The sequence below is a fragment of the Pelophylax lessonae genome (assembly GCF_965119305.1).
Source record: "Pelophylax lessonae genome assembly, chromosome: 5".
Classification (NCBI taxonomy): Eukaryota; Metazoa; Chordata; class Amphibia; order Anura; family Ranidae; genus Pelophylax; species Pelophylax lessonae.
In genome coordinates, this window is record NC_138772.1 from 562,419,660 (window position 1) to 562,443,407 (window position 23,748).

The 23,748-nt window shown below is 52.3% G+C and overlaps 2 protein-coding genes across 2 annotated transcripts in view; one reads left to right on the forward strand and one right to left on the reverse strand.

Moving 5' to 3' along the window:
- LOC309556620 (acid-sensing ion channel 1C-like) overlaps positions 1 to 7,468 on the reverse strand; it is a gene marked incomplete at its 5' end in the record, with an annotated part of 83,143 nt that extends 75,675 nt beyond the window's left edge. The window contains one exon of the mRNA XM_082259054.1: positions 6,935 to 7,468. Coding sequence (XP_082115180.1) covers positions 6,935 to 7,468 — 534 coding nt within the window. The remainder of the gene's footprint in view (positions 1 to 6,934) is intronic.
- LOC309556128 (uncharacterized protein) overlaps positions 1 to 23,748 on the forward strand; it is a 419,953-nt gene that overhangs the window by 128,717 nt on the left and 267,488 nt on the right. The window lies entirely within an intron of this gene.

Below are 23,748 nucleotides of genomic sequence, written 5' to 3' on the forward strand. Positions count from 1 at the left end.
TACAGAGTGCAGGGGTCAGGAGTGATGTACAGAGTGCAGAGGTCAGGATTGATGTACAGAGTGCAGGGGTCAGGATTGATGTACAGAGTGCAGGGGTCAGGAGTGATGTACAGAGTGCAGGGGTCAGGAGTGATGTACAGAGTGCTGGGGTCAGGAATGATGTACAGAGTGCAGGGGTCAGGAGTGATGTACAGAGTGCAGGGGTCAGGAGTGATGTACAGAGTGCAGGGGTCAGGAGTGATGTACAGAGTGCAGGGGTCAGGTGTGATGTACAGAGTGCAGTGGTCAGGAGTGATGTACAGCATGCAGGGGTCAGGAGTGATGTACAGAGTGCAGGGGTCAGGAGTGATGTACAGCATGCAGGGGTCAGGAATGATGTACGGAGTGCAGGGGTCAGGAGTGATGTACAGAGTACAGTGGTCAGGAGTGATGTACAGAGTGCAGTAGTCAGGAGTGATGTACAGAGTGCAGGGGTCAGGAGTGATGTACAGCATGCAGGGGTCAGGAGTGATGTACAGAGTGCAGGGGTCATGATTGATGTACAGAGTGCAGGGGTCAGGAGTGATGTACAGAGTGCAGGGGTCAGGAGTAAAGTACAGAGTGCAGGGGTCAGGAGTGATGTACAGAGTGCAGGGGTCAGGGGTGATGTACAGAGTGCAGTGGTCAGGAGTGATGTACAGAGTGCAGGGGTCAGGAGTGATGTACAGAGTGCAGTGGTCAGGATTGATGTACAGAGTGCAGGGGTCAGGAGTGATGTACAGAGTGCAGGGGTCATGATTGATGTACAGAGTGCAGGGGTCAGGAGTGATGTACAGAGTGCAGGGGTCAGGAGTAAAGTACAGAGTGCAGGGGTCAGGAGTGATGTACAGAGTGCAGGGGTCAGGAGTGATGTACAGAGTGCAGGGGTCATGATTGATGTACAGAGTGCAGGGGTCAGGAGTGATGTACAGAGTGCAGGGGTCATGATTGATGTACAGAGTGCAGGGGTCAGGAGTGATGTACAGAGTGCAGGGGTCAGGAGTAAAGTACAGAGTGCAGGGGTCAGAAGTGATGTAGAGAGTGCAGGGGTCAGAAGTAAGTAATGTTGAATGTTTAGTGGTGAGGTGTATGGGGGTTGAGGGGCATGAAGGGTGAGTGGTAGGGGGGATGAGGAGTATGCGGGGAGAGGGGTATGAGGGGTGAGATGTATGGGGGGTAAAGGGTCAGGGGTGAGGGGTATGAGGGCTGAGGGAAGTGAGGGGTATGATGGGTGAGGGGTATGAGGGGGTAAGGGGTGAGGAGTATGAGGGGTATGAGGGGTGAGAAATATGTGGGGTATGAGGGGTGAGGGGCAAGGGGTAAGGGGTCAGGTGTGAGGGGTAAGAGGGGTGAGTGGTCAAGGGTGAGGGGTATGTGGGGTATGAGGGGTATGAAGGGTGAGGGGTATGAAGGGTGAGTAGTATGAGGGGTGAGGGGTATGAAGGGTGAGGGGTATGAGGGGTGAGGGGTATGAAGGGTGAGGGGTATGAAGGGTGAAGGGTATGAGGGGTGAGGGGTATGAGGGGTATGAGGGGTGAGGGGTATGAAGGGTGAGGGGTATGAAGGGTGAAGGGTATGAGGGGTATGAAGGGTATGAGGGGTATGAGGGGTGAGGGGTATGAAGGGTGAGGGGTATGAAGGGTGAGGGGTATGAAGGGTGAGGGGTATGAAGGGTGAGGGGTATGAGAGGTGAGGGGTATGAAGGGTATGAGGGGTATGAGGGGTGAGGGGTATGAGGGGTGAGGGGTATGAAGGGTGAGGGGTATGAAGGGTGAGGGGTATGAAGGGTGAGGGGTATGAGGGGTGAGGGGTATGAAGGGTGAGGGGTATGAAGGGTGAGGGGTATGAGGGGTGAGGGGTATGAAGGGTGAGGGGTATGAGGGGTGAGGGGTATGAAGGGTGAGGGGTATGAAGGGTGAGGGGTATGAGGGGTGAGGGGTATGAGGGGTATGAAGGGTGAGGGGTATGAGGGGTGAGGGGTATGAGGGGTATGAAGGGTGAGGGGTATGAGGGGTGAGGGGTATGAAGGGTGAGGGGTATGAAGGGTGAGGGGTATGAGGGGTGAGGGGTATGAAGGGTGAGGGGTATGAAGGGTGAGGGGTATGAGGGGTGAGGGGTATGAGGGGTATGAAGGGTGAGGGGTATGAGGGGTGAGGGGTATGAAGGGTGAGGGGTATGAAGGGTGAGGGGTATGAGGGGTGAGGGGTATGAAGGGTGAGGGGTATGAAGGGTGAGGGGTATGAGGGGTGAGGGGTATGAAGGGTGAGGGGTATGAAGGGTGAGGGGTATGAGGGGTGAGGGGTATGAGGGGTATGAAGGGTGAGGGGTATGAGGGGTGAGGGGTATGAAGGGTGAGGGGTATGAGGGGTGAGGGGTATGAAGGGTGAGGGGTATGAAGGGTGAGGGGTATGAGGGGTGAGGGGTATGAAGGGTGAGGGGTATGAGGGGTGAGGGGTATGAAGGGTGAGGGGTATGAAGGGTGAGGGGTATGAGGGGTGAGGGGTATGAAGGGTGAGGGGTATGAAGGGTGAGGGGTATGAGGGGTGAGGGGTATGAAGGGTGAGGGGTATGAAGGGTGAGGGGTATGAAGGGTGAGGGGTATGAGGGGTGAGGGGTATGAAGGGTGAGGGGTATGAGGGGTGAGGGGTATGAAGGGTGAGGGGTATGAGGGGTGAGGGGTAATGAAGGGTGAGGGGTATGAGGGGTGAGGGGTATGAGGGGTGAGGGGTATGAGGGGTGAGGGGTATGAAGGGTGAGGGGTATGAGGGAGTGAGGTAGGGTAGAAGGGTGAGGGGTATGAAGGGTGAGGGGTATGAGGGGTGAGGGGTATGAAGGGTGAGGGGTATGAAGGGTGAGGGGTATGAGGGTGAGGGGTATGAAGGGTGAGGGTAAGGGTGAGGGGTATGAGGGTGAGGGTATGAGGGGTATATGAGGTGAGGGGTATGAGGGTGAGGGGTATGAGGGGTGAGGGTGAGGGTTGAGGGGTATGAGGGTATGAGGTGAGGGGTATGAGGGGTGAGGGTATGAGGGTGAGGGTATGAAGGTGAGGGTTAGAGGGTGAGGGTGAGGGTGTGAGGGTATGAGGGGTATGAAGGGTGAGGGGTATGAGGGTGAGGGGTATGAAGGGTGAGGGGTATGAGGGGTGAGGGGTATGAAGGGTGAGGGGTATGAGGGTGAGGGGTTGAGGGGTATGAAGGGTGAGGGGTATGATGAAGGTGAGGGTATGAGGGGTGAGGGTGAGGGGTATGAAGGGTGAGGGGTTATGAGGGTGAGGGGGGGTATGAAGGGTGAGGGGTATGAGGGTGAGGGTATGAGGGTGAGGGGAGGGGTATGAGGGTGAGGGGTATGAAGGGTGAGGGGTATGAGGGTATGGAGGGGTATGAGGGTGAGGGGTATGAAGGGTGAGGGGTATGAAGGGGTGAGGGGTATGAGGGGTGAGGGGTATGAGGGTGAGGGGTATGAGGGTGAGGGTGAGGGGTATGAGGGTGAGGGTATGAAGGGTGAGGGGTATGAGGGGTGAGGGGTATGAAGGGTGAGGGTATGAGGGGTGAGGGGTATGAAGGGTGAGGGGTATGAGGGGTGAGGGGTATGAAGGGTGAGGGTATGAAGGGTGAGGGGTATGAAGGGGTGAGGGGTATGAAGGGTGAGGGTATGAGGGGTGAGGGGTATGAAGGGTGAGGGGTATGAAGGGTGAGGGGTATGAAGGGTGAGGGGTATGAAGGGTGAGGGTATGAAGGGTGAGGGGTATGAAGGGTGAGGGGTATGAAGGGTGAGGGGTATGAGGGGTGAGGGGTATGAAGGGTGAGGGGTATGAAGGGTGAGGGGTATGGAGGGGTGAGGGGTATGAAGGGTGAGGGGTATGAAGGGTGAGGGGTATGAGGGGTGAGGGGTATGAAGGGTGAGGGGTATGAGGGGTGAGGGGTATGAAGGGTGAGGGGTATGAAGGGTGAGGGGTATGAAGGGTGAGGGGTATGAAGGGTGAGGGGTATGAGGGGTGAGGGGTATGAAGGGTGAGGGGTATGAGGGGTGAGGGGTATGAAGGGTGAGGGGTATGAAGGGGTGAGGGGTATGAGGGTGAGGGGTATGAAGGGTGAGGGGTATGAGGGGTGAGGGGTATGAAGGGTGAGGGGTATGAGGGGTGAGGGGTATGAAGGGTGAGGGGTATGAAGGGTGAGGGGTATGAGGGGTGAGGGGTATGAAGGGTGAGGGGTATGAGGGGTGAGGGGTATGAAGGGTGAGGGGTATGAGGGGTGAGGGGTATGAAGGGTGAGGGGTATGAAGGGTGAGGGGTATGAGGGGTGAGGGGTATGAAGGGTGAGGGGTATGAAGGGTGAGGGGTATGAAGGGTGAGGGGTATGAGGGGTGAGGGGTATGAAGGGTGAGGGGTATGAAGGGTGAGGGGTATGAAGGGTGAGGGGTATGAAGGGTGAGGGGTATGAAGGGTGAGGGGTATGAGGGGTGAGGGGTATGAAGGGTGAGGGGTATGAAGGGTGAGGGGTATGAAGGGTGAGGGGTATGAGGGGTGAGGGGTATGAAGGGTGAGGGGTATGAAGGGTGAGGGGTATGAAGGGTGAGGGGTATGAAGGGTGAGGGGTATGAAGGGTGAGGGGTATGAGGGGTGAGGGGTATGAGGGGTGAGGGGTATGAAGGGTGAGGGGTATGTGGCACACAGTGCAGGGGTCAGGAGTAAGCAGTTATTCCCCCCAGTCCTGGTAACTGCCACTTTAGTTGGACGGCTCGGTCTGTCAGGAAATATGGCCGCTCTTTGTAACGGAAGGATTCGTCTTCTTTGGAAAGAGGCCACAGCCTGAAGAAAAGAGAAGGCTGTCCCCTGCCAGCAGGTTGCAGAGAAGGACCCTTGCTCTCTGTGTGGAAGCAGCGGTCTCTTTGCAGAGGTCCAACACACCCCTTTGCTGAGTCAGAGGCGGAGTTCTCCCATCCTGCAGGGAACATAGGATTTTCTCACTGCAGAACTATGGAGAGCATTCGGGTTCCCTGCAGAGAGACCGATTCTTCCACTGCTAATCCTGAACCATGCTGAGGGGTCCCTAGGAAGTCCTCAGGGTCCTCCACCTGTGCATGAGATTTACCTCTGACCCTGAAGCAACTTTGTTTTGTTTTTTGATCTCCTGACTCTGCAATAACTTTGGTGACCCCTGACCCCTCAGTGACCCTGACTGGTGAACCCTGACCCAGCAATGACCCTGACTGGTGACTCCTGACCCAGCAATGACCCTGACTGGTGACTCCTGACCCAGCAATGACCCTGACTGGTGACTCCTGACCCAGCAGCGACCCTGACTGGTGACTCCTGACCCAGCAATGACCCTGACTGGTGACTCCTGACCCAGCAATGACCCTGACTGGTGACTCCTGACCCAGCAATGACCCTGACTGGTGACTCCTGACCCAGCAGTAACCCTGATTGGTGAACCCTGACCCAGCAATGACCCTGACTGGTGACTCTTGACCCAGCAATGACCCTGACTGGTGACTCCTGACCCAGCAGCGACCCTGACTGGTGACTCCTGACCCAGCAGCGACCCTGACTGGTGACTCCTGACCCAGCAATGACCCTGACTGGTGACTCCTGACCCAGCAATGACCCTGACTGGTGACTCCTGACCCAGCAATGACCCTGACTGGTGACTCCTGACCCAGCAGTGACCCTGACTGGTGACTCCTGACCCAGCAGTAACCCTGATTGGTGAACCCTGACCCAGCAGCGACCCTGACTGGTGACTCCTGACCCAGCAGTAACCCTGACTGGTGACTCCTGACCCAGCAGTAACCCTGACTGGTGACTCCTGACCCAGCAGTAACCCTGACTGGTGACTCCTGACCCAGCAATGACCCTGACTGGTGACTCCTGACCCAGCAATGACCCTGACTGGTGACTCCTGACCCAGCAATGACCCTGACTGGTGACTCCTGACCCAGCAATGACCCTGACTGGTGACTCCTGACCCAGCAGCGACCCTGACTGGTGATTCCTGACCCAGCAATGACCCTGACTGGTGACTCCTGACCCAGCAATGACCCTGACTGGTGACTCCTGACCCAGCAATGACCCTGACTGGTGACTCCTGACCCAGCAGCGACCCTGACTGGTGATTCCTGACCCAGCAATGACCCTGACTGGTGACTCCTGACCCAGCAGCGACCCTGATTGGTGGATCCTGACCCAGCAATGACCCTGACTGGTGACACCTGACCCAGCAGCGACCTTATTTGGTGATCTCTGGCCCTGCAATGATCTTGTGTGGATCACACCTGAAGTGACCTTGTTGTTTTGGCCTTCTAACCTTGCATTGACCCTGTCCGGTGACTCGTTACCCAGCATTGACCCTGTCTGGTGACTCGTTACCCAGCATTGACCCTGACTGGTGACTCGTTACCCAGCATTGACCCTGACTGGTGACTCGTTACCCAGCATTGACCCTGACTGGTGACTCGTTACCCAGCATTGACCCTGTCTGGTGACTCGTTACCCAGCAGTGATCTTTCCTGACCCCAAAGTGATCTTGTCTGATTGGTTGCTGCTTCTCTTCCAGTCATTCTCTGCCATTTCCTGAAGCTCTTTTGCCCCATCTGATGCCCCAGGAGGCACTTCCATTGGTCATCAATCACTTGGATATTTCGGGATCTCTTGGTGAGGTGTCAGGGGCCGTGGTCCCCTCATGGAGCACTAACCCACGGGACGGTGAGGGTATTATTATGACAAGTCATTGGGCAGCAGTAAGAGCCCCATGGTGAATCCACCATCTCATAGGGATCACACAGAGAGATCACCCATAATGACCCCTTTCACATACCAGGTGACGATGGCATGGTAGCCTCATGCTTGGTGCCCACCACCCATGGCGAACCCTCCCACACGGCCCCATCTAGAAGACATCCATTCAGGGGTACTTACCACCGAGAAGTTCCATGAGCCGCACGGACGGTTCTGATAGCGGCACTTCAGGATCATATCTTCTAGGGAGTGCCCGGTCCGGTTGTAGAAGTCCAGCATGTTGACCTCCCCGGGTTCTAAGTTTTCTTTCGTCAGATTGAGGCTGGAAATGGCATCGTCCATGTTGTTCTTCCAGCCCAGGAACTCGTCCAACATCTCTAGGTCGTTGCGGGTCAGCTGGCTCTTCCGGAAACTGTTGTAGTTGCAGATTGTGATGGCGGGGAAGGTCATGTGTTGGGTTTCCTCCTCATCCAGCGTGGTGACATGGTGGAACTCCGAGTAGTATTTGATTCGGTCGGCCACTTGCAAGAGGAAGCAGCTGAGGGATGCCAGGAAGGCACAAGCCCAGAACACCCGGCGCGGGGTCACCCCACCCGGCAGGAAGACATGGCTGATTCCGTGAAGCGTTGAGTTACTGGCGAAGGTGGCGAGGTCAGAAGCCTTTGAATTGTTCTCCTCTTCCTCGTCTCGCTGCGGGGGTTTCAGGATATCCATTGGGGAGAGGCTGGGACTCCTCTGTCCAAGGAGCGACTGGGACTCCTCTGTCCAAGGAGAGACTGGGACTCCTCTGTCCAAGGAGAGACTGGGACTCCTCTGTCCAAGGAGAGACTGGGACTCCTCTGTCCAAGGAGAGACTGGGACTCCTCTGTCCAAGGAGAGACTGGGACTCCTCTGTCCAAGGAGCGACTGGGACTCCTCTGTCCAAGGAGAGACTGGGACTCCTCTGTCCAAGGAGCGACTGGGACTCCTCTGTACAGGGAGAAGCTGGGACTCCTCTGTCCAAGGAGAGACTGGGACTCCTCTGTCCAAGGAGAGACTGGGACTCCTCTGTCCAAGGAGCGACTGGGACTCCTCTGTCCAAGGAGAGACTGGGACTCCTCTGTCCAAGGAGAGACTGGGACTCCTCTGTCCAAGGAGAGACTGGGACTCCTCTGTCCAAGGAGCGACTGGGACTCCTCTGTACAGGGAGAAGCTGGGACTGTTCTGTCCGGGGAGAGACTGGGACTCCTCTGTAGGGGGAGAGGCTGGGACTCCTCTGTAGGGGGAGAGGCTGGGACTCCTCTGTAGGGGGAGAGTCTGGGACTCCTCTGTAGGGGGAGAGGCTGGGACTCCTCTGTAGGGGGAGATTGGCGTAGTCTGCAGGATGGTGAAGGGGGTCCCGGGGACTGCAGTGGACCGGCAGGGAGTGTCTGATGGGATGATGCTGAAGTTTGGTGTCTCTCAATCTGCGGTCTGAGAGTGAGGAGGAGGAGGGGCGATGCTATTAGAGAGGATGGAGGACCACAGAGGCACCAATAATGGATGGCAGAAACCAAATACTTTGCATCCACAGAGCCCGGGGGAGGGGGGAGGGAGAGAACGAGGAACCCATAACCTGAGATAACTCATAATGTGAGAATATCATCCCCCACATACAAGGACCAACCCGACCCATTGATACCGAGATCTGACCAATACCGAGATCCCACCTATACTGAGATCTGACCCATACCGAGATCTGACTGATACCGAGATCCCACTTATACAGAGATCTGACCGATAACCTGAGATCTGAACGATACCGAGATCTTAACGATACTGAGATCTGACCGATACCGAGATCTGACCGATACCGAGATCTGACCGATACCGAGATCTGACCAATACCGAGATTCCACCTATCCCGAGATCTGACCCATACCGAGATCTGACTGATACAGAGATCCCACCTATACTGAGATCTGACCGATAACCTGAGATCTGAACGATGCCGAGATCTGACCGATACCGAGATCTGTCTGATACCGAGATCTGACCGATACCGAGATCTGTCCGATACCGAGATCTGACCAATACCGAGATCTGTCTTATACAGAGATCTGACCAATACCGAGATTTGACCGATAACCTGAGATAACTCATGTGAGAATGTTTCTTCACATCCCCGACATAGAACCGCCCACCTGATGACATCACAGAGCTGGTGGATGTTAGAGACCTTGCGCTCCTCCATCTTCCGTCCCACAGATGCTCAACAGGGTTTAGGTCTGGAGACATGCTTGGCTTGCTAGGGATGGTGACTGTAGGGATGGTGACTGTAGGGAAGGTGACTGTAGGGATGGTGACTGTAGGGACGGTGACTGTAGGGACGGTGTCTGTAGGGACGGTGACTGTAGGGATGGTGACTGTAGGGACGGTGACTGTAGGGATGGTGACTGTAGGGAAGGTGACTGTAGGGATGGTGACTGTAGGGATGGTGACTGTAGGGAAGGTGACTGTAGGGATGGTGACTGTAGGGACGGTGACTGTAGGGATGGTGACTGTAGGGATGGTGACTGTAGGGACGGTGACTGTAGGGACGGTGACTGTAGGGACGGTGACTGTAGGGATGGTGACTGTAGGGAGGGTGACTGTAGGGACGGTGACTGTAGGGACGGTGTCTGTAGGGAAGGTGACTGTAGGGACGGTGACTGTAGGGACGGTGACTGTAGGGATGGTGACTGTAGGGAGGGTGACTGTAGGGACGGTGACTGTAGGGACGGTGTCTGTAGGGAAGGTGACTGTAGGGACGGTGTCTGTAGGGACGGTGACTGTAGGGACGGTGACTGTAGGGACGGTGTCTGTAGGGACGGTGTCTGTAGGGATGGTGTCTGTAGGGAAGGTGACTGTAGGGACGGTGTCTGTAGGGACGGTGACTGTAGGGATGGTGACTGTAGGGATGGTGACTGTAGGGACGGTGACTGTAGGGACGGTGTCTGTAGGGATGGTGTCTGTAGGGAAGGTGACTGTAGGGACGGTGTCTGTAGGGACGGTGACTGTAGGGATGGTGACTGTAGGGATGGTGGCTGTAGGGACGGTGACTGTAGGGACGGTGACTGTAGAGATGGTGACTGTAGGGACAGTGTCTGTAGGGACGGTGACTGTAGGGATGGTGACTGTAGGGACGGTGACTGTAGGGATGGTGACTGTAGGGAAGGTGACTGTAGGGATGGTGACTGTAGGGATGGTGACTGTAGGGAAGGTGACTGTAGGGATGGTGACTGTAGGGACGGTGACTGTAGGGATGGTGACTGTAGGGATGGTGACTGTAGGGACGGTGACTGTAGGGACGGTGACTGTAGGGACGGTGACTGTAGGGATGGTGACTGTAGGGAGGGTGACTGTAGGGACGGTGACTGTAGGGACGGTGTCTGTAGGGAAGGTGACTGTAGGGACGGTGACTGTAGGGACGGTGACTGTAGGGATGGTGACTGTAGGGAGGGTGACTGTAGGGACGGTGACTGTAGGGACGGTGTCTGTAGGGAAGGTGACTGTAGGGACGGTGTCTGTAGGGACGGTGACTGTAGGGACGGTGACTGTAGGGACGGTGTCTGTAGGGACGGTGTCTGTAGGGATGGTGTCTGTAGGGAAGGTGACTGTAGGGACGGTGTCTGTAGGGACGGTGACTGTAGGGATGGTGACTGTAGGGATGGTGACTGTAGGGACGGTGACTGTAGGGACGGTGTCTGTAGGGATGGTGTCTGTAGGGAAGGTGACTGTAGGGACGGTGTCTGTAGGGACGGTGACTGTAGGGATGGTGACTGTAGGGATGGTGGCTGTAGGGACGGTGACTGTAGGGACGGTGACTGTAGAGATGGTGACTGTAGGGACAGTGTCTGTAGGGACGGTGACTGTAGGGATGGTGACTGTAGGGACGGTGACTGTAGGGACGGTGTCTGTAGGGACGGTGACTGTAGGGATGGTGTCTGTAGGGACGGTGACTGTAGGGAGGGTGACTGTAGGGATGGTGACTGTAGGGACGGTGTCTGTAGAGACGGTGACTGTAGAGATGGTGACTGTAGGGATGGTGGCTGTAGGGTTGGTGACTGTAGGGAAGGTGACTGTAGGGACGGTGACTGTAGGGACGGTGACTGTAGGGATGGTGACTGTAGGGATAGTGACTGTAGGGAAGGTGACTGTAGGGACGGTGACTGTAGGGACGGTGACTGTAGGGAGGGTGACTGTAGGGACGGTGACTGTAGGGACGGTGACTGTAGGGACGGTGACTGTAGAGACAGTGACTGTAGGGACCGTGACTGTAGGGATGGTGACTGTAGGGATGGTGACTGTAGGGACGGTGACTGTAGGGATGGTGACTGTAGAGACGGTGACTGTAGGGACGGTGACTGTAGGGACGGTGACTGTAGGGACAGTGACTGTAGGGAGGGTGACTGTAGAGATGGTGACTGTAGGGATGGTGACTGTAGGGATGGTGACTGTAGGGAGGGTGACTGTAGAGACGGTGACTGTAGGGACGGTGACTGTAGGGACAGTGTCTGTAGGGACGGTGACTGTAGGGATGGTGACTGTAGGGAAGGTGACTGTAGGGACGGTGACTGTAGGGACGGTGTCTGTAGGGACGGTGACTGTAGAGATGGTGACTGTAGGGACGGTGTCTGTAGGGATGGTGACTGTAGGGATGGTGACTGTAGGGATAGTGTCTGTAGGGATGGTGACTGTAGGGATGGTGACTGTAAGGAAGGTGACTGTAAGGAAGGTGACTGTAGGGATGGTGACTGTAGGGATGGTGACTGTAGGGATAGTGTCTGTAGGGATGGTGACTGTAGGGATGGTGACTGTAGGGATGGTGATTGTAGGGAAGGTGACTGTAGGGATGGTGACTGTAGGGATGGTGACTGTAGGGACGGTGACTGTAGGGATGGTGATTGTAGGGATGGTGACTGTAGGGATGGTGACTGTAGGGAAGGTGTCTGTAGGGGACGGTGTCTGTAGGGAAGGTGACTGTAGGGATGGTGACTGTAGGGAAGGTGACTGTAGGGATGGTGACTGTAGGGATGGTGACTGTAGAGACGGTGACTGTAGGGACGGTGACTGTAGGGATGGTGACTGTAGGGACGGTGACTGTAGGGATGGCGACTGTAGAGATGGTGACTGTAGGGACGGTGACTGTAGGGATGGTGTCTGTAGGGATGGTGACTGTAGGGACGGTGACTGTAGGGAAGGTGACTGTAGGGAAGGTGACTGTAGGGATGGCGACTGTAGAGATGGTGACTGTAGGGAAGGTGACTGTAGGGAAGGTGACTGTAGGGAAGGTGACTGTAGGGATGGTGACTGTAGGGATGGTGACTGTAGGGATGGTGACTGTAGGGACGGTGACTGTAGGGACGGTGACTGTAGGGACGGTGTCTGTAGGGACGGTGACTGTAGGGACGGTGTCTGTAGGGATGGTGTTTTTTGGGTCATAGTCAGCTGTTTATTTCCCTCCAAACATGGTGAGTTGATGTCAAAGAGCTCAGTTTTGGTCTCCTCTGAGCACAGCACTTCTCCCAATCCTTCTCTGAATCATTTAGATGTTTATTGGGATGACTGTAGATGTGCCTTCCTGAGGAGGAGACCTTGTGGGCGCTGCAGGATTTCAGTCCATGGCGGTGTATTGTGTTACCATTGGTTTGTTTGGTGACTGTGGTCCCAACTGCTTTGAGATGATTCACAAGCCCCTCCCATGTAGTTCTGGGCGGATCCCTCACTTTTCTCATGACCATCCTCACCCCATGAGAAGAAATCTTCCATGGAGCTCCAGACTGAGGACCATTGATGGTTATTTTGTATTTCTTCCATTTGGGAATAATTTCTCCAACAATTGTCTTCTCACCAAGCTTCTTGCTGATGGTCTTGTAGCCATTCCAGCCTTGTGCCGGTCTCCAATCTTCTCCCTGACCTCCTCTGACAGCTCTTTGGTCTTCCCATGATGGTGAGCTGTGATTGGAGGAAAGAGATTCTGTGGGCGGGTGTCTTCTATACACATAACGAGTTGTCGTTAGGAGCTCCTTCTTACATTGACAGGACTAATCTGTGACCACATGAGCCCCTACTGTAGGCAGTCTGTGGGAGGCGGAGTTATTGTTGGTTGGTTGGGGATCAAACAGTGGCAGCTGGTGCTCAAAATTATTCAGGGGGAGCAAAAAGAAAAATGTAATAGGTATTGCTTCGCGTCAAAAAACGCGGTAAAAAATTGCATGACTTTGAGGTCATGGTACAGGCATGGCACAGGAGATGGTATAGGCAGTGTCCCCAATCACTGCAGAGCACCACAGCATTGTCCCCAAACATTGAAGAGCGCCACAGCATTGTCCCCAAACATTGAAGAGCGCCACAGCATTGTCCCCAATCATTGCAGAGCGCCACAGCATTGTCCCCAATCATTGAAGAGCGCCACAGCATTGTCCCCAATCATTGAAGAGCACCACAGCATTGTCCCCAATCATTGCAGAGCACCACAGCATTGTCCCCAATCACTGCAGAGCACCACAGCATTGTCCCCAAACATTGAAGAGCGCCACAGCATTGTCCCCAATCAATGCAGAGCGCCACAGCATTGTCCCCAAACATTGAAGAGCGCCACAGCATTGTCCCCAATCAATGCAGTGCGCCACAGCATTGTCCCCAATCATTGAAGAGCGCCACAGCATTGTCCCCAATCAATGCAGAGCGCCACAGCGTTGTCCCCAATCATTGCAGAGCGCCACAACATTGTCCCCAATCATTGCAGAGCGCCACAGCATTGTCCCCAATCAATGCAGAGAGCCACTGCATTGTCCCCAATCATTGCAGAGCGCCACAGCATTGCCCCGAATCATTGCAGAGCGCCACAGCATTTTCCCCAATCATTGCAGAGCGCCACAGCATTGTCCCCAATCATTGCAGAGCGCCACAGCATTGCCCCCAATCATTGCAGAGCACCACAGCATTGTCCCCAATCATTGCAGAGCGCCACAGCATTGCCCCCAATCATTGCAGAGCGCCACAGCATTGTCCCCAATCATTGCAGAGCGCCACAGCATTGTCCCCAATCAATGCAGAGCGCCACAGCATTGTCCCCAATCAATGCAGAGCGCCACAGCATTGCCCCCAATGATTGCAGAGAGCCACAGCATTGTCCCCAATCATTGCAGAGCGCCACAGCATTGCCCCCAATCATTGCAGAGCGCCACAGCATTGTCCCCAATCATTGCAGAGCGCCACAGCATTGTCCCCAATCAATGCAGAGCGCCACAGCATTGTCCCCAATCATTGATATTCTGTCTCTATCATATAAAATACACCTATAATAAAAATTATACACCCCCCATTTCTTTGTAATCTGCAGGGGGGGACAATCATTATTTTCCCCCGCTGTATATATAAACTCTCCCTATACAGACCATCGGATCTCCCTGAACCCCTCCAACGCTGACAAAGGGCTTTTATAGAGCGGAGGCTGGAAGATGACAAAGCCCCATTATTGGCCGCTCTCAGACTATAATTGGACACGTAGTGACAGGTCCTCTTATCTATGGGGTGAGGATTGTGGGGATAATAAAAAGCCGCGATCCATCTGATCTTCTACACAACACATGATAAGAGCGACCATCCAATCTCCGGATAATACGATTACTGAATGTAAATCAATCGATGGGAAACCTCAGAGCACCAACACCTGGAAATCTATATCCTGTCTCTGACCAGAGAGCGCGAGCGACGTTCTTCTACCCCGCACAACGCAGAGACACCAACAGATTGAAAGAAGACATTTTACAAAGTGCCCCCCAGACAGAATAGTGGAAGAGGAAAAAAGGAGGAAATGACCTTCAATGAAGTTCTAATAAGAGGGAGCTGCCGGTAAATTCATATCTGAGATAAATGAAACATAAAAGCCTGACTGAGCTCAACCTCAAATATTCGCCTTGTACAGTATCTTACAAAAGTCAGTACACCCCTAAGTGACAATGTCCAAATAGGGCCCAATGAGCCATTTTCCCTCCCCCGGTGTCATGTGACTCATTAGTGTTACAAGGTCTCAGGTGTGAATGGGGGGCAGGTGTGTTACATTTGGTGTTATCGCTCTCACTCTCTCATACTGGTCACTGGAAGTTCAACATGGCACCTCATGGCAAAGAACTCTCTGAGGATCTGAAAAAAAGAATTGTTGCTCTACATAAAGATGGCCTAGGCTATAAGAAGATTGCCAAGACCCTGAAACTGAGCTGCAGCACGGTGGCCAAGACCATACAGCAGTTTACCAGGACAGGTTCCACTCAGAACAGGCCTCACCATGGTCGTCAAACGAAGTTGAGTGCCGTGCTCAGCATCATATCCAGAGGTTGTCTTTGGGAAATAGACGTATGAGTGCTGCCAGCATTGCTGCAGAGGTTGAAGGGGTGGGGGAGGGGTCAGCCTGTCAGTGCTCAGACCATACGCCGCACACTGCATCAAATTGGTCTGCATGGCTGTCATCCCAGAAGGAAGCCTCTTCTAAAGATGATGGACAAGAAAGCCTGCAAACAGTTTGCTGAAGACAAGCAGACTAAGGACATGGATTACTGGAACCATCTCCTGTGCTCTGATGAGACCAAGATAAACTTATTTGGTGTCAGATGGTGTCAGGCGTGTGTGGGGGCAACCAGGTGAGGAGTACAAAGACAAGTGTGTCTTCCTACAGTCAGGCATGGTGGTGGGAGTGTCATGGTCTGGGGCTGCATGAGTGCTGCCGGCACTGGGGAGCTACAGATCATTGAGGGAACCATGAATGCCAACATGTACTGTGACATACTGAAGCAGAGCATGATCCCCTCCCTTCAGAGACTGGGGGGCAGGGCAGTATTCCAACATAACGACTCCAAACACCTCCAAGACGACCACTGCCTTGCTAAAGAAGCAGAGGGTAAAGGTGATGGACTGGCCAAGCATGTCTCCAGTAGGGATGATAGAACTTTTCAAAAGTTCGGTTCGACCAGAACACCCAAACTACCCGAAAGTTCGGCCCGGATTTCAGAACCCCATTGAAATCAATGGGACCCGAACTTCGGTAATCAAAAAACACCATTTTGAAGCCCTAAAACCCAATAAATGCATCTAAAAAGTGCCTAGGGTTCTGGGTCATGCCCCAGGGACTATTAATCACACAAAAAAAAGTTCTTAAAAATTGTCATTTTTAATAGAGAGCCAATTATTGAAAAAATAAAAAAAAATGAGATTTCTTTGGATTTAGTGTCTGGGGGGTCTAAAAAGTGTACCTGTGAAGTTTCAGCTCTGTAGCATGTCCAGAACCAGAAAAAGATTGTTTGTATTAGAATTGCAATAGAACAGGATAGTGGATCCGCTATTTTCACACCTTGCCGGTTTTGTAGCTGGCGTTTTTTTGGGCATTTTTTGGGCGTCTTTGGAGGCAGGCATAACATCAGAACTTCTGTGTAGGGGTATATATATACACACACACACATGTATGTATATATACACATACACATATATAGGTGTGAAAGTAGCAGAACCCTATGCCTGCGCTAATGAAATAATTAACACCAATATGGCTTCGCTCCTTTCACACCTATACATGTGTGTGTGTATATATACATACATGTGTGTGTGTATATATACCCCTACACAGAAGTTCTGCTATTATGCCTGCCTCCAAACACGTCCACAAAAAAGCCCAATAAACGCCTGCAACAAAAAGCCGGGTGTGACAGCCAGGGGCGAAGCCACCATCCTGTTCTATAGCAGATCTAAGAGAAACAATCTTTTCTCTATAGCGGTCACCCTGACATGGAAGGGTTTGGTCACCCTGCCATAGCAGTCAGAGTCAGTTCGCCCTACACTACACTACGGTCCCCTGACACTTAACACTTTCCCTACAGAACCTATATTTTTGAATCTAACTATAGTGGAAAATAGTACCCTAACTACACTAGATATCCCTTTCCTCACACTAATAATTGCTAAATGACACTTTGAGAGCAGAAGTAACAGAACTGCTTCCACTCTCTTCCACAGCCCTGTATTACAATGCTAGAGATTTGGCGGGGCTATCTTATATACTGGGGGGCGTATTCACTAATGATTGGCCTCTGGACCCCCTAGTTACTCCAATCACATTCCTAGCATTCTCCTGCCCCCTCAATTGGCTTTTACTGATGGTTCTGGTCCAATCACGGGCTTTTAAAGCCCAGTTTCTTGCATTTTGGTCAGTTCTGGTAGCTGAATTCCGAACTTTTTCCGCAAAAAGTTCGAAATTCGGCCGAATTTCGAACAGTCAATGTTTGGGTCGAACCGATGGTCGACCCGAACCGTTTGATCATCCCTAGTTGTAACGCTCCGGCGTTTGTTTAGTGAAATGGATATGCAGCTGCAGAATTTCCACTCAGTAGTCGTGCAGAGATGTGTTGAATCACCATATCCAACTCTCCAGACTCATCATTGTGGCCCAGCCTGCCTCAGCATGCAAATATACAGGCACTCAGATAAGATGTTCCTGGAGTGATAGGTTGTATACGATAGTATAGAGGTGATGTGCTGAAAGGACAGGCGTGAGTAGTGATAGCAATGATAGGCACTCAATAGTAATGTTCAGGAGTGTTAGCAGATGGTGATAGATAGTATGCAGATAGGTTAGTAATCATGTACAAATAACAGGTGGTAGGGGACAGCAGATGAAGTGTACAGGAATTGCTAACTCAGTGCAAGGGTATAGATGGTAGTAGACTCAAGAACTAGCAATCTATGTAACAGTGCAGATGATAGAAATAGTAATGCATAGATAGCAACAGTCTTTAGTATACAAGAGTAGATAGTGCAAGTTGATAGGAAGGAATCCCCTGCGGGGTACTTATCACTAGTTGGTTTTAGAGAGATGAGGGGTCCGGTAATGAGGAGAAGGATCGGTAGCGAGATACAGGATCCGTAGCGAGATACAGGAAATAGCTGGAGGCTTCGGCAGCATCAGACAAGGCTGTGTAACAAGCGGCTTGTACGAACACCTTGTGAGTGAAAACCGGTGATTGAAATAGCCGCTCAGAGCGGCGCCTAGTGATGACGTCACGAGATTTAAAGGGACAGGTAGCTATATGCGGAAGAATTGGGCTGGAAGGGTACCGAAGGTACCAGAATCTTAAACTAGTCTCCAGACCTCAACCCTATTGAGCATCTGTGGGGCATCCTTAAAACAGAAGGGGGAGGAGCGCAAGGTCTCTAACATCCACCAGCTCTGTGATGTCATCATGGAGGAGGGGGAAGAGGACTCCAGTGACAACCTGTGAAGCTCTGGTGAACTCCATGCCCAAGAGGGTTAAGGCAGTGCTGGAAAATAATGGTGGCCACACAAAATATTGACACTTTGGGCCCAATTTGGAGATTGTCACTTAGGGGTGTACTGACTTTTGTTGCCAGCGGTTTAGACATTAATGTTGAGTTATTTTGAGGGGACAGTAAATTTACACTTTTATACAAGCTGTACACTCACTACTTTACATTGTAGCAAAGTGTCATTTCTTCAGTGTTGTCACATGAAAAGATAGAATAAAATGTGAGGGGTGTACTTACTTCTGTGAGATACTGTATGTCGTATCCATAAATGAATGTAACAAGACCCAGTGATCTGACACATGTATAGAAATAAAGAAATCAGCTTATTAAACAAAACTTTCTAGACCATGGGTGTCCAACCTGCGGCCCTCCAGCTGTTGCAGAACTACAAGCCCCATCATGCCTCTGCCATTGGGTGCCATGTTGGCAACTGTCAGCCTTGCAATGCCTCATGGGACTTGAAGTTCCGCAACAGCTGGAGGGCCACAGGTTGAACACCCATGTTCTAGACAATACAAAGCCCGCTATCTATCTCATAAAAACATAATTGGCCAATTATTAGAATACTCACAGCCACGGCAGCTGCAGGGGAGATGTAGAAAACAACCTCCTCTCCCAGAAGAAAAACAAAGGTATTTAGTACATATATATATTTGGATGTATGTGCCCCAATGGGGGGTACAATATATGTCAACAAGATCAATAATTATGAAAGATTGCCTCCTCCAATGATAGGAGGATAATTCGTAGCTCTTGGCTCCTTAGAAGGGGATTCTATGAAAAATGAGGTTCCAGAGTCGGCTGAAGTCCAATGTTTATCAGAGTCCATCAAGAGACCTTCTCCTGGATATGTGGAAAAATCCAAACCACAGGTGGACAATGCCGCCCCCTTGTGGCCAACACTGTTTGGACCGTGATGTGGGATCTACCCATCTTAGGGGGGATACAATGGGCCACTGTATGTGGTTAGCAGCCTATGAAGACCATAAGGGGGTCCTATGTGGGATCAATCCCTATGTATCCAGCTTGGAATGAGAGGGAAATGGTGGCTTGTATGGTGGAAAACTCCCAGGCAGGGAGGTCCTTATCAGGGCAGCCATCAGAAATATTGGGGCCCCTTACACAGCTTTAGGCCTGGGTCCCCTGGGGCCTTACCACCAACATTCCCCTCGGCACGGCTGGGCCCTTAGATAAACCCGGGCCCCCTACATGTGTATGGGCTGTCCCCCCCTGATGGCGGCCCAGGTCCTTATTACCACATATAGAGCTCTTATGGTACCTTAGGAAGCATCTGCTGTCCTCCATTAGTTGACCAATGAATGACATTTGAAACGTCTTCGTGTGATTTGTGGTTTATCATGGAAAATGAGGAAAAAGGTTTGGGACTTGGTGTTTCTGACGCACCTCATTTAAAGTCCCAAACTTTTTCCTGATTTTCCATATACAGGGATGGAGACTCTGAGCCTCACCCGGCTGGTGCCTCCTTTAAAGTCCCAAACTGCCTTTATTCTACATGCGGTTTATCATTGCCCAGTTGGGGAACCATCGCTATGATCTGAAAAGAAACCAAAAGCCATTCAACGCTCAAAGGATCCGGAGAAGTCGGAGCTGTATTTGTGGCAGTAAAGGAGTATCCAGGATAATATCAGCCTCTTAAAGGAATGGAGGAGAGGAGGTGTCCCTACATAGGACCAAGCTAAGCTGGAAGCCTGACCGGTTTTTCTGGACACGCCGGGCCGGCAGCTTCAGAGTCAACTGTCGGTCATCTGGATACATAGGGATTGATCCCACATCGGATACCCTTATGGGCTTCATAGACTGCTAACCCCATACAGTGGCCCATTGTATCACTCTCAGCTAGGTAGATCCCACATCACGGTTCAAATAGTGTTGGCCACACGGGGGCAGCATTGTCCACATGTGGTTTGGATTTTTCCTCAGGAGAAGTTCTCTTGATGGATAAATATTCAACTTCAACCAGCTCTGGAACCTCATTTACCATAGAATCCCCTTCTAAGGAACATTCAGCCAGGAGCTACAAATTATCATCCTATCATTGGAGGAGGCAATCTTTCATAATTATTCACCTTGTTGACATATATTGTACCCCCCATTGGGGCACATACATCCAAATATATACTGTATGTACTAACATACCTTTGTTTTTCTTCTGGGAGAGGAGATTGTTTCATACATCTCCCCTGCAGCTGCCGTGGTTTGTATTTTTAATAATTGTCCAATTATGTTTGATAAGATAGATACAGTAAGAGCCCATTCACACAAAAGCAATGTTAATCAATCAGTGCCGTCTTAATTGGCACTACTGAAGTCGCTCCGACTTCAGAAAAGGGTCCTGTACTACTTTGAGGCGACCTGTGATCCGACTGTCCCATAGACTTCAATGGGAGTCGCCTCCTTATCTTAATTGAAGCGACTTGTTATCAGACTTTCCAGACTGATTCGTGGCACTGATACATGGCACTGGTGGACACTGATTTGTGGCACTGATACGTGGCACTGGTGGACACTGATTTGTGGCACTGATACGTGGCACTGGTGGACACTGATTTGTGGCACTGATACGTGGCACTGGTGGACACTGATACGTGGCACTGATACGTGGCACTGATACGTGACACTGGTGGACACTGATTCGTGGCACTGATATGTGGCACTGGTGGACACTGATTCGTGGCACTGATACGTGGCACTGGTGGACACTGATTAGTGGCACTGATACGTGGCACTGGTGGACACTGATTCGTGGCACTGATACGTGGCACTGATACGTGGCACTGATACGTGGCACTGGTGGACACTGATACGTGGCACTGATACGTGGCACTGATAAGTGGCACTGGTGGACACTGATTCGTGGCACTGATATGTGGCACTGGTGGACACTGATACGTGGCACTGATACGTGGCACTGGTGGACACTGATACGTGGCACTGATAAGTGGCACTGGTGGACACTGATTCGTGGCACTGATATGTGGCACTGGTGGACACTGATACGTGGCACTGATACGTGGCACTGGTGGACTCTGATTCGTGGCACTGATACGTGGCACTGGTGGACACTGATTAGTGGCACTGATACGTGGCACTGGTGGACACTGATTCGTGGCACTGATACGTGGCACTGATACGTGGCACTGATACGTGGCACTGGTGGACACTGATACGTGGCACTGATAAGTGGCACTGGTGGACACTGATTCGTGGCACTGATATGTGGCACTGGTGGACACTGATACGTGGCACTGATACGTTGCACTGATGGACACTGATTCGTGGCACTGATATGTGGCACTGGTGGACACTGATTAGTGGCACTGATACGTGGCATTGATACGTGGCACTGATATGTGGCACTGGTGGACACTGATTCGTGGCACTGATACGTGGCACTGATACATGGCACTGGTGGACACTGATACGTGGCACTGATACGTGGCACTGGTGGACATTGATTTGTGGCACTGATATGAGGCACTGGTGGACACTGATACGTGGCACTGATACGTTGCAGTGGTGGACACTGATTCGTGGCACTGATACATGGCACTGATACGTGGCACTGGTGGACACTGATACGTGACACTGATAGGTGGCACTGGTGGACACTGATTCGTGGCACTGGTATGAGGCACTGGTGGACACTGATACATGGCACTGATACGTGGCACTGATACGTTGCAGTGGTGGACACTGATTCGTGGCACTGATACATGGCACTGATACGTGGCACTGTTGGACACTGATACGTGGCACTGATATGTGGCACTGGTGGACACTGATTAGTGGCACTGATACGTGGCACTGCAAGGTCCCCCTGCTCAGGAAATCACATGGTACAGCCCGTCTGATGACTGCTAATGAACATCTGAATGATTCAGAGGAGAACTGGGGGAAAGTGTTGGGGTCAGATGAGACCAAAATCAACTCAACTCGCTGTGATTGGAGGAGAAGAGATGCTGATTATTATGACCCCAAGAACCCCATCCCCCACCGTCACACATGGAGGGGGAAACATTATGGTTTACAAGATGGGATATGGTACGGAGCCAAATTGCCATAGGTGAAAAAGGGGCCACGGTGATTTAATCCATCTACTATGGCGTTGCCCTAAACTACATCTCTATTGTAGGCAGGTTATAGACAAATTAAATATGGTATTTAGGGTAAAAATCCCATTAGACCCTAAACTTTGTCTCCTCAATGTTCTAGAGCAGGGGTGTCAAACTCCATTTTCCTTGTGGGCAGCATCAGCATTATGGTTGCCCTCAAAGGGCCGGTTGTATCTGTAAGACTAAATACATTTATCAGGAGCTTTTTTCCCAGGTGGAGGTGCAGGAATTCAATCACGACCCCAGCAAAACCACTTTAAATGGTGGGTGTGGCCAAATTGCATGAACAGTGGGAGGATCTTAATGGGACAATACATACCAGGAGTGCCTTATGTACGAAGTTCAGGAATGTGCTATGTGAAGAATGCAGTTTCAGTAGTGCTCTATGCACATATTGCAGAGGTCAAGGGAGCTCTATGTTTGAGTGCAGGGTTCAGGGGTGCCCTATGCACAGCATGCAGAGTTCAGGGGTGCGCTGTGTACAGAGTGCAGGGTTGAGGAGTGCGCTACATTCCCTGTGCAGGGTTCAGGGGTGCCCTATGCACAGCATGCAGAGTTCAGGGGTGCGCTGTGTACAGAGTGCAGGGTTGAGGAGTGAGCTACATTCCCTGTGCAGGGTTCAGGGGTGCCTTATGCACAGCATGCAGAGTTCAGGGGTGCGCTGTGTACAGAGTACAGGGTTGAGGAGTGCGCTACATTTCCTGTGCAGGGTTCAGGGGTGCCCTATGCACAGCATGCAGAGTTCAGGGGTGCGCTGTGTACAGAGTGCAGGGTTGAGGAGTGCGCTACATTCCCTGTGCAGGGTTCAGGGGGGCCCTATGCACAGCATGCAGAGTTCAGGGGTGCGCTGTGTACAGAGTGCAGAGTTGAGGAGTGCGCTACATTCCCTGTGCAGGGTTCAGGGGTGCCCTATGCACAGCATGCAGAGTTCAGGGGTGCGCTGTGTACAGAGTGCAGGGTTGAGGAGTGCGCTACATTCCGTGTGCAGGGTTCAGGGGTGCCCTATGCACAGCATGCAGAGTTCAGGGGTGCGCTGTGTACAGAGTGCAGGGTTGAGGAGTGCGCTACATTTCCTGTGCAGGGTTCAGGGGTGCCCTATGCACAGCATGCAGAGTTCAGGGGTGCGCTGTGTACAGAGTGCAGGGTTGAGGAGTGAGCTACATTCCCTGTGCAGGGTTCAGGGGTGCCTTATGCACAGCATGCAGAGTTCAGGGGTGCGCTGTGTACAGAGTACAGGGTTGAGGAGTGCGCTACATTTCCTGTGCAGGGTTCAGGGGTGCCCTATGCACAGCATGCAGAGTTCAGGGGTGCGCTGTGTACAGAGTGCAGGGTTGAGGAGTGCGCTACATTCCCTGTGCAGGGTTCAGGGGGGCCCTATGCACAGCATGCAGAGTTCAGGGGTGCGCTGTGTACAGAGTGCAGAGTTGAGGAGTGCGCTACATTCCCTATGCAGGGTTCAGGGGTGCCCTATGCACAGCATGCAGAGTTCAGGGGTGCGCTGTGTACAGAGTGCAGGGTTGAGGAGTGCGCTACATTCCGTGTGCA